The sequence below is a fragment of the Dermacentor variabilis genome, chromosome 2, assembly GCF_050947875.1.
Source record: "Dermacentor variabilis isolate Ectoservices chromosome 2, ASM5094787v1, whole genome shotgun sequence".
NCBI classification, from domain to species: Eukaryota; Metazoa; Arthropoda; class Arachnida; order Ixodida; family Ixodidae; genus Dermacentor; species Dermacentor variabilis.
In genome coordinates, this window is record NC_134569.1 from 46856940 (window position 1) to 46872576 (window position 15637).

The 15637-nt window shown below is 43.4% G+C and overlaps 1 protein-coding gene across 8 annotated transcripts in view; it reads left to right on the plus strand.

Annotated features, from left to right (window-relative positions):
- Positions 1-6841: 6841 nt before the first annotated feature.
- The window catches only part of LOC142571778 (rho GTPase-activating protein 15-like), a 36610-nt gene continuing 27814 nt past the window's right edge, over positions 6842-15637 (plus strand). For 3 of the 8 annotated variants that reach the window (XM_075680383.1, XM_075680384.1, XM_075680385.1), the window contains exon 1: positions 15302-15441. Coding sequence is in view for 5 of the 8 variants with exons in the window: in XM_075680380.1 (XP_075536495.1) it covers positions 15247-15441 (195 nt within the window). In the remaining 3 variants the exon portion in view is untranslated. Of the gene's footprint in view, positions 6938-7166; positions 7474-8584; positions 8693-15203; positions 15442-15637 lie in introns of those variants that run through there. The other 5 variants (XM_075680378.1, XM_075680381.1, XM_075680379.1 and 2 more) reach the window with 4 other exon arrangements.

The following is a 15637-nucleotide window of genomic DNA, read 5'->3' on the forward strand; positions in this document are numbered from 1 at the left end:
AAAGACAACCAGTGCACAGGATAAGTGACAGACTTCCTTTTATTGAACAAAAGTCACATGTGTGTCACATGTCAACAGCACTGGGTAGCAAGCTTGGGTGACAGAGGCAAAACTTAGCGAAATGCTACACTCATACTCAAATGTAAAACGGCCTACGACACAAAAAACAACATTATGTTGTACTGAATGAAAGGGCAAGACTCCATCCAAGAACACACTATGGCACCACATAATTGACATGGTGTAAAAGATGTTAACATGCCCTCTCCATAAACAAAAGAAACACTTGAAACATGCCTTAAAAGGCAATGTGCAGAGTCTGAAAGCAAGGAAAAACAACCCAAAAAAGGTTTCGCTAAGTCTTTCAATGATTAAAATTGTCAAACTGTCTTGTCACTTCTTAATGAATCTGCACAGCGGAAAAGGATGAAAAGAAAGCCCAATAGCAGGGCCACAGAAAATGTTACCAAATAAATAAACCTTGCTTACCAAGGATACTGGTTTAGTTGTCTGACTCTGCACAATAATTGTGTATGAGCTTTTGTTTAGAACGGTTTAGCAGATAGCGGAAAAAATGGACATGAGAGCACCAGGTGCATGCATAGTCGATGCACAAAGAGCCACTGTTTTCTTTTTTTCTCTACTACTATTCACGAATATGCAAGTGCCTTAATAGCACTGCTAAAATCCTACTGCAAAACACAAGATTGGGCAAGTTGTGGCATAACGAAAATTGGAGTTTCACTCATACTGTGAAAGTGATGCAATAAATGGTGAAATATGCGCAGGAAGCTTGCTTCATTCGGTGTTTGGTGAAGTGAACACTTGCCAGTGCAAGTTAGTAATCTCCTTTAAAGTAAAATAAGTGGGAGTTGTGCCTCCCAGTGTTGAAGTGGAAAGACAAGTTTTGTTCCTCCTCTTTCACATCCAGACTTGGTCTCTGGTCTCCAGAAAAACAACCCTTTAGCTTCTTACTGCTGAATTAATTTGGTTTTCTCAAATCTATATTTGAGCTGCCCATTGCTAGGTCTCTCGCTCTGCCCCATCAACCAGCCCCATCCAGTAAATCTGAGAAGCCAAGCACTAGAAGATTAATAAAGCAGATGCACCCAATCACTGTCATTACATGTAAGAAAAATTAACATAGTACTGCCTTCAAGGGGTGGAGACATCAAAATTTTCGTTCATGCGTTTGTTGATTCAAACGTTGCGTCATGCTTCAGGGAGCACGATACACACAGCGGGATTCATATATATCCGATAAATAATTTCATAATAGCATTATTATACCGAGCGATTTCGGTTTCGGTTTCTGGGCTCCGGGGGATGCTATGACGTCACAGAGGAGGAAACGCAACATGGCTTGCTCACGTGGCCCACAAAAAATAGTGACGTAAAACTATGCTGCGTCGTCTGCTCGCGAATACGCGTGCTCTGCCAGCAGAGGTCAACCACTGGCGATTCGAAGTGCATGTCGCGATTATTATAATTATTGCGAAGAGCGACAACAACGGTAAGAAAATATTGCGGCTTGTGAGAGTCGGTGATTCATTCCGAAGCGCCGTAAGCTTTAGCTTTGAAGTGAACCGGAAAAGGCCTAGCGACGATATCGGCGGCGCTGAACGATCAGAGGCGGTGAAGCTGCCGTCGATGCCAGAGTGACCACTCCTCTGTCGCTGATTGGCCTCTTCGCCGTACGCTGCCGCACAAATGGGTCCCGGGCCCGTCCTCTCTACGGCAAGGAAATCTCGCCGTTCGCGAGCAAAACCGCCGTCGCACGGGGGCCCGCGAACGGCAAACGGCGTGCGGCGAGTTTCCGTGCCGGTAACGTGGACGGGCCGGTAACGTGGAAAGGCCAAGCGAAGGAGATTCCGCTCCGAGCTGCCGAACTATGCGGCTATGCGAGGAGAGAAGCAGACAACACGAACGCCGCATATCCTGGTCCCTTTCGAAGTCGGCCGGCGGCGAGCGCTCAAACGTGTAAAGGCCCGTCCGCAGGGCAACTCGCCGCACGCAGCTTGCCGTTCGCGGGCCGGCGTGCGGCGTTCGTGTTGTCCACTTCTCTCCTCTTGTGTCCGTGTACCCCTTCTTTGCATTAAGAAAGAATTTCTATATTCCTGTAGCTCGGTCGTAGAGGAGGCTATGCTCGGTTGCTCGGCTCAGCAGGCTCCGTAATCGGCATTTCATCGCTACTCATCATACGTCACGTTTTTGTGCTGGTGTGCTATGACGTCAATATTTTCGTTCCTCCTCTGTGACGTAATAACTGCCGCGCTAGCGATGGGTCTCGACTACGAGAAGGAGTTTTTAATGACTCTTTGGAGCTGAATTAAAATTATTTTGAAATGTTTGCAGCGTCCAATACCTCGTTCTGGGTGTCCTTGCATACGGAAGCAGCCTACAACATGCTTTTTATAGCCTCAAAATTTGGTGTCCCAACCCCTTTCACAAAGAAAAATTAACATAGTACTGCCTTCACAAGTGGGGAAAGTGATGAGTAAGAATTTGAAGGCGTGGACGTCAGCTCTATATACAGCACGCAGACACTGAACAGGTGTTAGCCAATCATGGCACCTGTTGGCTAGATCGCACTCTCCAGGATCGGTATTCGCCACGACTGTACCTTCAGCAGAGTGGCTGAAATGTAGAATTGTGGACTGCCAATCTTTTGATCATATGTTTGAATCCACACATCACAATGAGAACTTTATCTGCAATATTCTAGCAATAAATTTGGGAATTAGAGTGACAACACCAGTACACATCAGAACCAGGGGAGTTGGCCCATAGCAGCTATTGGTGTAAAAAAGAAGAATGGCATAAGAAGAATTGAGATGTGCACGCTACATGCCTTTGTTCGGTAGTGTTCCACTACTTTGGTGCTACAGTTAATGATCTCGAATGAGTTCAAGGAGCAAGAATTTAGTCCAGAAAAAAATATTGCGCACAACAGCTGTACCTAGTTGTATCATTTGCCTATGCCGCTGTATATAACCCTGTCCACACTGCTAGGAAGGGAAGCGTAGCAGAGGGTTGCAGAAAGTTGGGTGGGCGGATGAGGTTAAGAAATTTGCAGGGACAACATGGCCACAATTAGTACATGACCGGGGTAGTTGGAGAAGTATGGGAGAGGCCTTTGCGCTGCAGTGGGTGTAACCAGACTGATGATGATGATGTCCACACTTACCTAAAGCACATGAGTGGCATCCTAAACAAAATTGAGCTTTTGATATTGCTTTGGAGAAAATTAATCTGTTTCAGCCTAACAGTATGTATACATACTGCGCATACCTGCATTCGGTGTGCCTTATCACCAACTGTTAAGTCACCTTCTTACCTCATCAGCGAATCACTCCTGCGACCAAGTGTGCTGGTCCGGGTTTTACCTTCATTTCCACCTGTGCAGTTGGTAAAAGTCTTTGGCTGTTTACTATAACTTCATATTCAAACATATGGTTGCATTAGAGGCTTTCACACCACTAATCACTGGGCAGGCTTCACGAAAGGCCACCAGTACCTCCTCATTGCAGACTGTGCTCAACATCCTTCTTGGTTGGACTGTGACTAAGAACCAATACATCTTTCCTCCAAAGCGGCTGGCATTGACGATGGTTTGATGCAGAAAGAGGCTATTGTCTTTCCCAGATGCTGGTTCAGCCTCGCGAGGCACATTCCTTCAGTCAATATGCACACTGTCAATGTGAGTGAGACTGATCAAAGGTTGTCTATGGTGTCAGGTTTCTTGCCTGGTTTCGGTAGTGGCATCATGACCAAGTGTTTCCACTCTGTGGGGAATTCCAATATTCCAGATTTCATTGATTACAAGCAATAGTGCTTGCTTCCTTGTTTCGGCAAGATTCCTCAACATCTGAAAAATGACTCCATCTTTGCCATGTGCACTTTAAGTGTTGACATGCTCGAGAGCAACAACAGGTTCTGCCATCGTATACAGAGGCTTTCCATTCCTTCCTTGGCAAATGGTCATTAAGGTGCGTACAACTCAGGCGACGGTCAGTCACTGTGAGGTGGTCGGGGAAAACATCTGCCGCTTGTTCCTCAAGTTTCTCAGATGTGCACTGAAAATCGAGCAGCATGTTTTCAATAGTATTACAGTGTTTGGTGCATCCTGTTATAGCCAAGAATGTGTTACAGCTTACTGAGGCCTATATGTTTAAATGACGCGCCCAGTAAGCTCTAGTTAGCATGTCGCTCTTTGCAGTGTGTAAAGGATGCGTGTTGCTAGCGATTCTTCAACACCTTCACATTCTGCACACTCAAGTGCATCACGGAAATGGTCCCAGCCTGAAACCCCGATTTTTATATGTGGCACATTTTCACCCCTACATCAAGTATTATATCACATAATAGTCGCTTCCTCTTGGGGCAGAGTCGCATTGACACTCTGGATGAAGGCCCTAGTTGCCCATGCTAGGTAAGTGTACTGCCCTTCTGGTTTGAATGGAGGGTATACCAGTTGGGATAGTTGGTGTCATTTGTTAATTCGAAGTCTGTGGTGTCTGCTTCGTCAAGGTGGCATCCTCTTGGCCGTATGTCTTTGCATCCCCAGTGCGGGTGATGTGCATTGAGCTCACCTCGACTGAGTATTACGTGCTTGTGAAAGCGAATTTGAAGCTGTCAAAGCCAAGTGAAGTCGCCTTGGCTGTGGTGCCTGGTTTTGGGACAGAGGTAGACCAATGCTAAAACGGCTTTTAGCCTGCAGCACACCACCGCAACTTTCTGATGAGACATATGTTTATTCAAGCAGTTTCTTCCTTGCCCTAATTCAATAATAGCCAATTTTAGCAGCTGCAAATCAAGCTGACTTCAGAAGACTGCTGATTTTTTAGCCACTTCTAGTAGATTATTGCATGGTTAATTTTCTAGTTGGGCATGACATGCTTCGTGCTTAAAAAATGAACTGTTTAAAGAATTATTGGAGTAATATTAGGACAGGCAACTCTGACTGAATCATCACTGCTTTTGTCGCAAAATGTGGCAATGAGCTAGGCAGATGCTGTCACGAAAGCATAGGTTGTACAAGTACAGAAGAAACAAAATTGGAGTTCTGAAATTTAAAGCCATATTTTTACAGCCTCTCTTTATACTGCTGACATTAGAGAGCTTTAGATTAGTGGACGCAAGCAGCGTGTGTAAACAAGCACCATGTTTGGGTATTTCTGGCACCCATGTGGTTTGCATAACCAAGCAGCACACGAGTCGCTTGCGTCCTATTATGCAGTACTATTATTTTCATTGTAAAACAACCAATATCAAAGTAAGTCTGATCAGCCTGCATCAATATGCTAGAAATTTTTAAGCACTTAAGGTGTGTTGGTTGAATGTTTGAAGCACTTCACCACACCCTTGGTCACTAGACTTGAACTTTCCAGTATTACTTGCTAATCAACTCTTGAGGTGTTTACGTTGCTTTTCTGTGCCGTAAGATTAGTTTGACAGTCCTAATAGAATTGTTAAAGTGAAGGTGTGAGCTGTTGTATTGGCCATGTCATTCTATAACTGTTAGATCTGACACTGTCAAAGCACTTGGCAACATTAATCAGCTTCACCTCACTATATATATGTATTGCGGTAGGACCATTCCGCACGTGAAAATAAAAAATACCGGCAAATAGAGAGTTCGAGAGCACCTGAGATTATAGTAAAGCGGGCGGGGCAGTATGTTCAGGGTAACAAATGTGTTGCGGTGAAGTTATTGCAGAAGTATATACACATTCATTCGTCCCAACTTTGCACCGAACCCTGCGTCCCGTCCTAAGAGCGCGAAAAACGGGCACAAATGCAGCTGAAGATTACAGGGCACAGTATTCGGCTCCACCTCACTGTGCTTATCGCGCCCTTAGTAGGAATAGTATTAAACATCTGCTCTGCATTTCGTGGAATTCTGGCAGATCATGTGACATTACTAAAGCTCCGTTATGTTCACAGCACTACGCGATAATTGTCGTAAAGCCCACGATAAAAGTAAATCACATGAAGTGACGGATAGTGCACTAGCGCTGAACACGATTGAAAACATGCGCTGCCCTATTTCAAGGACGCGTGAACAGTTGTGAGCAAACACCACCTTAAGCATTATATTACTTACGTAAGTCGTGGCGAAACACACGTGCAATACCTCCGCCTACGAGTCCCGTCAAGTAAAAGTGCATGTGCGATGTGATGACGCTGCCGAAAAGGGGCGAACACGACGACGCTGCTGCACAGCGCCGGTTCGCAAATTGCATTGCCGAGGCGCTACGCCACTTGAATATTTCAATCGTCAGCACCAATGAATTCTTCAGAAATACGGATCTCACACCACCAGAGTTCACCGAGACTTAAAGCCGACATGCCACACCACTACTACTGCGCGACTTTTAGCCAACAAATACTGAACCCACTGCGGAGACACACGACCAGCGGTCGGCGTGGGCCGGAGATTCAACGCACGCCACGGCATCGCGGCTCACAGAACTTCGCTGCCGAGGCGCTAGGCCACTTCGACATTTCAATTGTCAAGGAAGCACGGGTCACACAACGCAGATTCTGTACTGCCAGAGCTCACCGAGGCGAAAGCCGCACTGTCGCATCACCACTACTCGCGGCTTTCCCGCTAAGTACCTACAACGCTACAACCAACACACAAGCAACGCAAGCACAATCACATAAGCAACGTTGAACAACGCGCGGTCCGCGCGAGCCGGTGAACAATCACGCCGAGAACGAACACGCCGCGGCCGCGGCGTCGCTCGGCGCAACCATCATGCCTTCTCAAAAGTCCCTAAACGATCCTGTCCCTAGGCACCTAGGATCAGGTCACGTGAGGGATTTTTGTACGACAATTAGACGCACGCGTACACGTAGGTGACAAAATTGTGTTTCAAGCATCACTCGCTGCGAAGGGAAAAAAAATCGCAGTTCTTTCTTGACAAACCGCGTAAGTAACAGTGCCAAATGTTGTACTGAACAATTATGATCATAAAATGTGATTTGTTTTGCTGTTATATGGGAACAATGTAGTGAGAAACTCTATGTGTGGGAACGACCATAGAGTTATGGGAACGACAGCACGCGCCACCAAATCTCGGAGGCCATAGAGTTTTACTACATAGGTTGCATCTCACCACTCATCGATCTTGCAACTGGTTTATTTTTCACCGTTAACCCTTCAACTTGGGATAGAGTTCCGGTCCTGCGTAAACATTTCCTTTTTCTTAGTTTATTACGTTTGCCTCGCTTGTTTGGTTCTCATGGCGAACGCCTTGTACAATTAACGCAGGCGAGCGCTGTTGCTGTCTAAGCGAACGCATGCCAGCTGTGTCCACGCCAGGTTGCATTCCCGTGTCTCTTGATCGCGGTCGTGCTTCGCGGTTTGGGAAAGTTGTGCGCCCTATCGTCTGTGGTGGTGTCGTCGTGACGCGAAGTGTCGCATTTGTTGTGGATTGACCCCGTCCCGTCGCTACCACGAAGGAGGTGAATTTGTTTTGCTTTCGCTTTTCGTGTCGTACTTGTCGCGTGTCGCTTCGCCGTTGCCGCAGCTGTCGGGGTGACCGCTTGATTGAAAAGAGGAAGCTCGTGACATTGAGTCTCGTTTAGGAGGCTGGGATCGTGCAACAAGTCCGTAAAGTGCGGGAAGCAGTGTGCGCAACCACTTGCTTCGTTGCGGGCGTCGCCGGAAAAGAATGTATTTAATGCTGATGAACTTTCGGTTCACCCCCCTAATCCCTGCTGCGAAGGTCGAATCGGCAATTATCGCAATTTACGTTATCGTTGCGTTGTCGCTTGGCATTAACGCGCGGTTGTGTGCATGTCTGTCGTTTTATTCCAAGCCGATGAATCACTTTGCAAGTAGGACGCGCGCTGTGCATGTCGGAATTGGCTGGACACTCATTCTTTCGCTTTGCCTTCAACACTTGACCATTGCGCGGTCGCCGTAGGCTTCATTCGTTGCTAATTTCGGATCGTTCTATGAGCGAAAAGAAGCAAGATAGAAAGCGGAACGGCCGTGCATACTCGCCTTGGCGTGTAACCGCGTTTCGCACGCCGGAGGCGACGTTAATTGTATTCGTGCCGCTCGGAAAACGCGTGTCAAAAGCGCTCAAAAGAGACGGAAAAGAGTGCATTGCCAAGGTTGCGTGAAAAGGAATTCCGTGACTGCGTCCACAGGCAACGAAGCGATCTGCACTGGCAAGCTGGGCACGAGTGTCAGTGCAGTGAATGGACATATTGTGAATATATAAATGGCAGAACAAATTTACCGAGCATGACGTTGGCTGTTCTGTAACATTACGTGCTCCAAAAGGCACAATTTTGTAGCGCTTGCTTCTGTCCAAGAGGATGCTATTGAACTATATGCCAAATACAAATATAAACGGCTTTTATACCGTGGTTAATAACAGTGTTCGAGAAACATACTGTTTATCGTAGTATCAATTCAGTGCCATAAGTCGTGTCATAAGGGCTTTAGAGCTAGATTTAGCTGCGACATCATGCAATTTTGCCTACAGCATGCATGTTGTGCGTGCAAAAGGGCCGTTAAGCACATTGACCAATTTTCTCATTCCTTTGCTCCTCATTTAAACAGACTGCATACAATGTTCTGCTTCGTAGCCATGATGCCCATGCACACCACACTGCATTTTGTTCAGAACTGTGCAGCTGCAGATGCAGCACAGCAATGGATATTGCAGATGTAAGTAGTATTGCTCTAACAAGTTGGCTCTCATGTGACATACCTCAGGCAAGGCAATCTGAACAGGCACATTACCATTTTATTATTTTATTTTCTCTATGATTGACATGCATGTCTTCATGCCATAAGTTTGAGTCATTTGAAGTTGCCGCATAGGACAGGTTCAGCCATGCTACACAAACAACTGGCCCAGCTTGTCAATCTAGTTTTGTATGAAGTGAAGCTCGCCATTGTTTTACCGTGTTAAGCTTGTGAGAGGTGTTCACAGCATCTTTGCAGCTCCGTTCTTGACAAAGTAAGCACTAATATGGTTGAGGAGCATTGTAGAGGCATGTAAGCAAGTAGCTTTTCATTTCGCTGGTGTTGGCCCTGCTGATTTAAAAGAAAGTTCACTTATTCCGCATGGTGTGTTTAGGAATTATTGCATGTCTTTCTCGGTTACCTCTCAGGACTGAAACAATTATAAAAGTTCTGAAAGCTGGTTCTTTTGGTCAACATAACTGCTGACACATTTGAATATTAATAGGTGAACAGCTCTTGAGCTATGTAGGTAGGCACATTCTGGTACTAACCAGCAAGACCCTAGTGCTCATGGCCATCATTGTGTGCCAGTGCGTTTACCAACAACTGTTCTAGCATGGAGCATAGTTGTAGAGAACAGCCATTTATTACGTCGCACATAATTACGTTCAGCGTAAATCGAGACGTGCTGCAAGTCGTAAACTTGGTAATGTTAACAGCCAGTAGTAGTGCTTCATGACATTACCTTTTTCCATTAAAGCCATGATAGAGATAACAGGGGTTTACTTTCCGAATGTAGGCTTTGTTTTCAGCCAATCTGGGACACATCTTAAGCCAAGCAGCATGGCAGAGCTTCTTCATTATCATTTTTCTGCTTTATTTAGTTCACAAACTCAACTTGTGCGTTCTGGATACATGTATGTAGTAGAACTTGCATATAGGGAAGAACTAACGTTGACATTTAAAAATTACTCTCATATTTGCATACTGGGGATTGATTGTTGAGCTAGTTGGTTGATGATCAGATGAAAATGTGCTGTGTCTGTGGGCTCCTTGTTTTGTCTGGTGTGTTAGTGTTATTTTCATTTGAACTTATTGCTTCGTCACTGCACACCAGAATGAAATTGCATTTGCTGCCATGGGCTGACAAATGCAAACATTGGAAAAAAGCATCGTATAAGCAGAATGTGAGCTCTTTACAAAAACTCCAAGAAATGTAATACACTTAAAAAGTTCTTTTAAGCATATGGCCACCTGTAGATTGCCTAGTGAATAGGCTTTTGTCACAATCTATTCATCAGCATTTTCACATCTGTATGTAGTCAAAGTTCCACTCATGTGAACGATAATTTTTCATATATGCTTTCCTTGTGTAGCCATTCACTTTCTGAACAAAAGTTTCATCTTTCAGTGTGTTCTTACAAGTGCAAATGCATAGCCGATGTAATATAGTGATTCCTTTCACTCAGTTCTGTTGCTTTTTTATCATCCACTGCTCATGACCAGCCGATCCTGGAGCTAATGTAAGCAGATTGCCATTTGCGATACTGACTAAGCAGGCAATAAAATGGGAACTGGAATAGAATTGTTACACTTATCTTGGCCCATGGTCATTTTAATGAGTAGCTGTAGGCCCTTACTAATTTGAATTAACCCTTTAACTGCTAAGCCTGAACATGTACTTGTTCTGGCTGTTTATACCAATATCTAGGAGGATGAGCCATACTCTTCCAGGCCACAGTTTCTTCTGCTTTGCTTGTTGAAGATAAGCTGAGCTCGCCAACTGTGATCACATTGTGCATTTGAATTTCAGTGCTTGAGCATATTCTTTGATGCTTTCGATTCCTTTGGTTATGAGCTTTTTGGATCAACATGTTTGAATTTTACACGTGTGCTAAAGGAAAGTCTCTTATCAGATGTCCTTCATTCATATTTTTACTCATTATAAGAGATAAACTGCACATGTAATGTAGTCTTCAAATTTGGGTGCAATGCACAATCATTTGCTGGAATAAAAAATATCGTTAACATTCGCAAACTTCTTTTTCTAAAGAATGTGGAAGTTTAAAGGGTTCATTTTGAGGGTAACTAAATTTCACGTCTGCTCCTGAAATCAGATGTTATGATAATTTTTGCTAACAGCTTGCACAAACAGGAAAAAAATCTTTAGCTAAAATTTATGGCTGTTAAGATGATGCGCCATTGTTCACGTAGGTATTCATCATGGCCTTTGCCAAAGTATACCTCTCTTGTGGCTTCTGGGCAAGATGAGCAGATGCGGTATCCACTTGCACTCTCCTGTATGACTCATGCCCTGCGAGTGCTATATATCATTCTGTCATACATACACCTACAGCAAGCTCAGCACTTGCACTGTAGTCTGTATTCTGTCTTTTCTCCTAATTTATTTTTTTCTTTCTTTTTTTTAATGTGTGCATTACTGTTTTTGACTTGATGATGTTGATGTGGGACTTAATCAATTGTTACATGTTGGCTTGTATTGAAATTATTTTCATTTAGCATTTTTCACGATACAGAAATGAGAGAAATGCTACATCAACAGCTAGTTGAGGCTTCGAAGTCTTTTTCTGTTCATTGAAGACTGCGAACTAGAGTTTGGGTATGCAGTGAGCAGTATATCTATGGGAAAGTCAAATGTAGAATGTACAGGGTACTTCGTCAATGGCTATCTGCAGTTAATTTAAACGAAAAGGAATTTAAGATTGGTCTGATAATTCTTGCAGACAAAACTTTATAGCAGTGGTGGGTGCCAGAAGGTGTGCAAGTGCAGCTTTTAATTAACTAAATTTTCCTAATGAACTTGCTAACTGTTTACTTCAATAAACGTATTGCAAGTGCACAATATAACCGGCTGGTGCTCAGGGCATGTCCACTTAGAACAAACCATGACACTCATGTCGTTTTCAAGACAGCTAAAATAGTTTGACAAAATGCATTGATGCTTCACTTTGCTTTCTTTCACATTGTTTAAGAAAAGCTTTGTGGGAAAATGATAAATGGGAATCAAGTCCATTTTGATGCAGGTCTGAGAACGGATATCTCAAAACTGGTATAAATCCCAGGTTTCCCATTAAAGAAGTACTACTCACACATGTTTTGGAAGTTGTATAAACTCTGCTGCACGCTTCTCGCACTTAAAAGGTTGATGTTGAGCAGGTGTGAAGGTTAGCGAACATTTCACTAAAGTTGGCAGCAAAAAGCTGGACCTGGCATCATCAACATTATCTGGATGTCATGATGTGGAGAAAAAAATGTGTCCCCCCAAAAATAAGCTCCTTATGACTACTTTGCACTTTAAGAATTGCAGTTTTGCACTGCTAAGCAAGCACGGGGTTACGGCGGCTGCATTTCGATGGGGGAGTGAAATGCAAAAATGCCCGTGTCCCATGCATTGGGGGCATGTTAAAGATCCCCAGGTGGTCAAAATTATCAATAGTCACTTACAGTGCATACATAGACGAGGGACAAAAAGGAAGACGAAGACGAGCGCTGACTTCCAACTGATTTTTATTTTGAGAAACAAGTATATATATACTGAGACACCAAGACAAAAGTGCCTCCTACAAAGCCTCAACCCGACATGAGTATGCATTCAAAATTCATGACCTAAGATGAACGAGAGCGCATGTACGACCTCAGAAAAAGCAGTTCTGACAATGGTGACTGAGTCACCATTAGCAATCGCTGCTGCTTCAATGATAAGTCTGGTGCATTCATTAGAATGCCTAGCTAAGATACTGGTTTCTCCAAAAAGCGGGATACAGCCGCATTGTGTGCAATGAACACCTAGAAACCCTTCCCGCCCTTTACTTTATTGCTGTGTTCTTGTAACCTAACGTTAAGACATCTACCTGTCTGCCCTATATAAGACCGACCGCATTTCAGAGGTATCTTATACACAACACCTTTCGAACAAACTGTATAAGATACCTCTGAAATGCGGTCGGTCTTATATAGGGCAGACAGGTAGATGTCTTAACGTTAGGTTACAAGAACACAGCAATAAAGTAAAGGGCGGGAAGGGTTTCTAGGTGTTCATTGCACACAATGTGGCTGTATCCCGCTTTTTGGAGAAACCAGTATCTTAGCTAGGCATTCTAATGAATGTACCAGGCTTATCATTGAAGCAGCAGTGATTGCTGATGGTGACTCAGTTAGTAAGCCATCAATTGCATTAACAGACAAAGAACTGATTTTTCTGAGGTCGCACATGCACTCTCGTTCATCTTAGGCCATGAATTTTGAATGCATACTCATGTCGGGTTGACGCTATGTAGGAGGCTCTATTGTCTTGGTGTCTCAGTATATATATGCCTGTTTCTCAAAATAAAAATAAGTTGGAAGTCAGCGCTTGTCTTCATCGCCTTTTTGTCCCTCGTCTATGTATGCACTGTAAGTGACAATTGATACCATGGAATACCAACTAGCCCGTACCCAAACCTTGCTTTGGTCAAACTTAGTCCAGAGTCCTCCACTACAGCGTGCCTCATAATCAAATAGTGGTTTTGGCACTCAAAACCCCAGAAATAATTTTTTAAATTTAAGAATTATGGTAGTTAAAGAAGGCACTGCAGAGCAACTCCAAGTTGCCCAAGTCTGGCGTAAATTTTTTTCTTTTTTTTTTAGATTTGATGCACGCCTATTTGTCAAAAAAATGTTTGTGATTAATGGAGAAGCTGAAGAACAAGTTTCCCTCTTTTCGCACCTAAACTACAGTGTCGGTACACTGGTACAAATTCATACATTCAGAGTATATTTTTTTGTGTTCTTTGGCCACTTTTGTTCAGAAAGAGTTAACAAAACTTACTAAGCTTAGCACTGGTTCCCTTATGTAGTATAACCCTTATTTATCTGTTAACTATTACTAGACCAAGCAAACTGCATCCAGCTCCCATGACATCATGAGAAGCTAGCATGGGAACTTCAGTTCACTTGTTTTGCATCTATTCTGGCTTACCATGGTAAGATTGACATTTCTGGTGTTCCAGAAATGCAATGTAATAATCAAGCTTAAGAGGATGCTTCAGCTCGGGTGCTCCTATCTAAATACATATAAAAATAGAATTCATTTTTCTCGACAACCACTGTATCAGATTTGACGAGGTTGGTTGCATTTAAAAGAAAAACTTAAAATCTAATCACTGTTGATTTATGTCGTCAGTTTTTTATTAAAAATTGCCAAAAATCAAAATTTTTCAAGAAACGACACTATCAAGTTCGCAACTCTGTAACTCAGAAAAATGATAATACAGTTCTGTGAATTGCATGTAATAGTACATATGAAGCGGACAAAATTGATATGTTGCACATGAATCTCAAAACATTTATTAATATGGAAATTTCACAGAACCCTTGCAGAACCCTTTCGCAGAACCCTTGTAAACAACGCAACAAGTTCATGTAAGATATAAAATGATGTATAGAATTTGTCCGCTTTTAATGATCTAATGGATGCCATTTACAGAGCCGCGATATCTGTTCTTGATGCAGAGCTATGAATCTCTAAACTTCGTGCTTCTATTTTTTCCATACTTTCGAATTTTTGAAGATCTTTTTAACAAAATTCAGAACCCAAATCGAAATTCCAGTTCGAACAGGCACTAGAATTTAACTTTCTCTCTCAAATGCAACAAATTTCATTAAACTCGGCCCAGGGGTTACCTCAGAAAATCGTTTTTGTGTTTTGCATGTATTTGAATAGGCCGCGTCGGTGTTGGGCCCGAGCTAAAGCTTCCTCTTAACTTAATGTTACTTTTAGCTTCTTTTATAATTACGGTGTAGCAAAATGGTAATGTAGTTGAGCTATATTAAAAAGGCACTAAAAAGTGGCACTAAATCAGCCTTTAGTATTCTTAATGAACAGTGTTTTTATCCATATGTGAAAAGCAGTTAATTGGCGAAGAAAATTGGGGCCAAATGCACCCCATTTTTTTAATTTCATGCCAAGTCTTGAGCTCCTGTACATGAGACCGACATAACGAGTTTCAGAGTATTTCCCCATATTCGGGATGTTTTAGCTGGAGGAACGGTTTTTGAAATTTGCTAGATTATGTGTTCGGTTTATTTAGAATGCAATGTAGCCAGCCTTTACCAATAAAATGGCGACCAAGCCTGAGTAGGTGCTGTTGAAACCCATGACGTCACAACAATCTGGTGTAGGAATATCAGAGCAGGTCACCAGTTGTCTTTAGTTTTTAGTCTTTTCTGGCTTACCGAGCTTTCTTTCACAGTACTAAGTTTATTAACGTTAATAAGTTTTGCTATCACAGGAGGGCAATGTTCCAATACAGTTTAGGCTAATGTTTTGCTTTAGTGCCCCTTTAAAGCACCTAAATGTTTGCAGGACAGTTACTCTGCATACTGTGAGTGAGGATGGACTGAATCTCTCCATTCCTGTTTCCAACACCACTGCCACCAACAGGACAGTTGAGTTGGAGCACTCATATGGTGCTCGGGTCAACATTTACAGGGTGGCATGGGCAAAGCCAGCCATAGATGATGCAAGCTGAAGCATGTGTGAGCAGACCCGAGTGCTGCCAGAGTTTGCGGGCTGCCAGGCGAGCGGACGGCGGGTTGACCCGCTGGACAAGAGCAGTAGCCTGTGGTGGCGGCTGACCGGCCCCAGTCGTCACGCAGCTTCACGTCAAGCCAGCACTGCAGAGGGAGTCTACGCATCTATAAAACCACTGGCCAAAAGCCTGCCTCATGTAAGCCTTGGATGGATCACTTTATCTACCCAGTGGTCAGTCCTAGTTCTTCCCCTTTTGGTAGGAAAGAGAGCTTTGGTAAAGGGAGAAGGAGGGCTTTAAGAAGTGGAATGCATTTTTGTCAAAAGCTTATGAAGGAGAGAAGGCTGTTGGCAGAAAGGGATTAAGTTGGTTTATTCACCAAACTCTTTAGTTA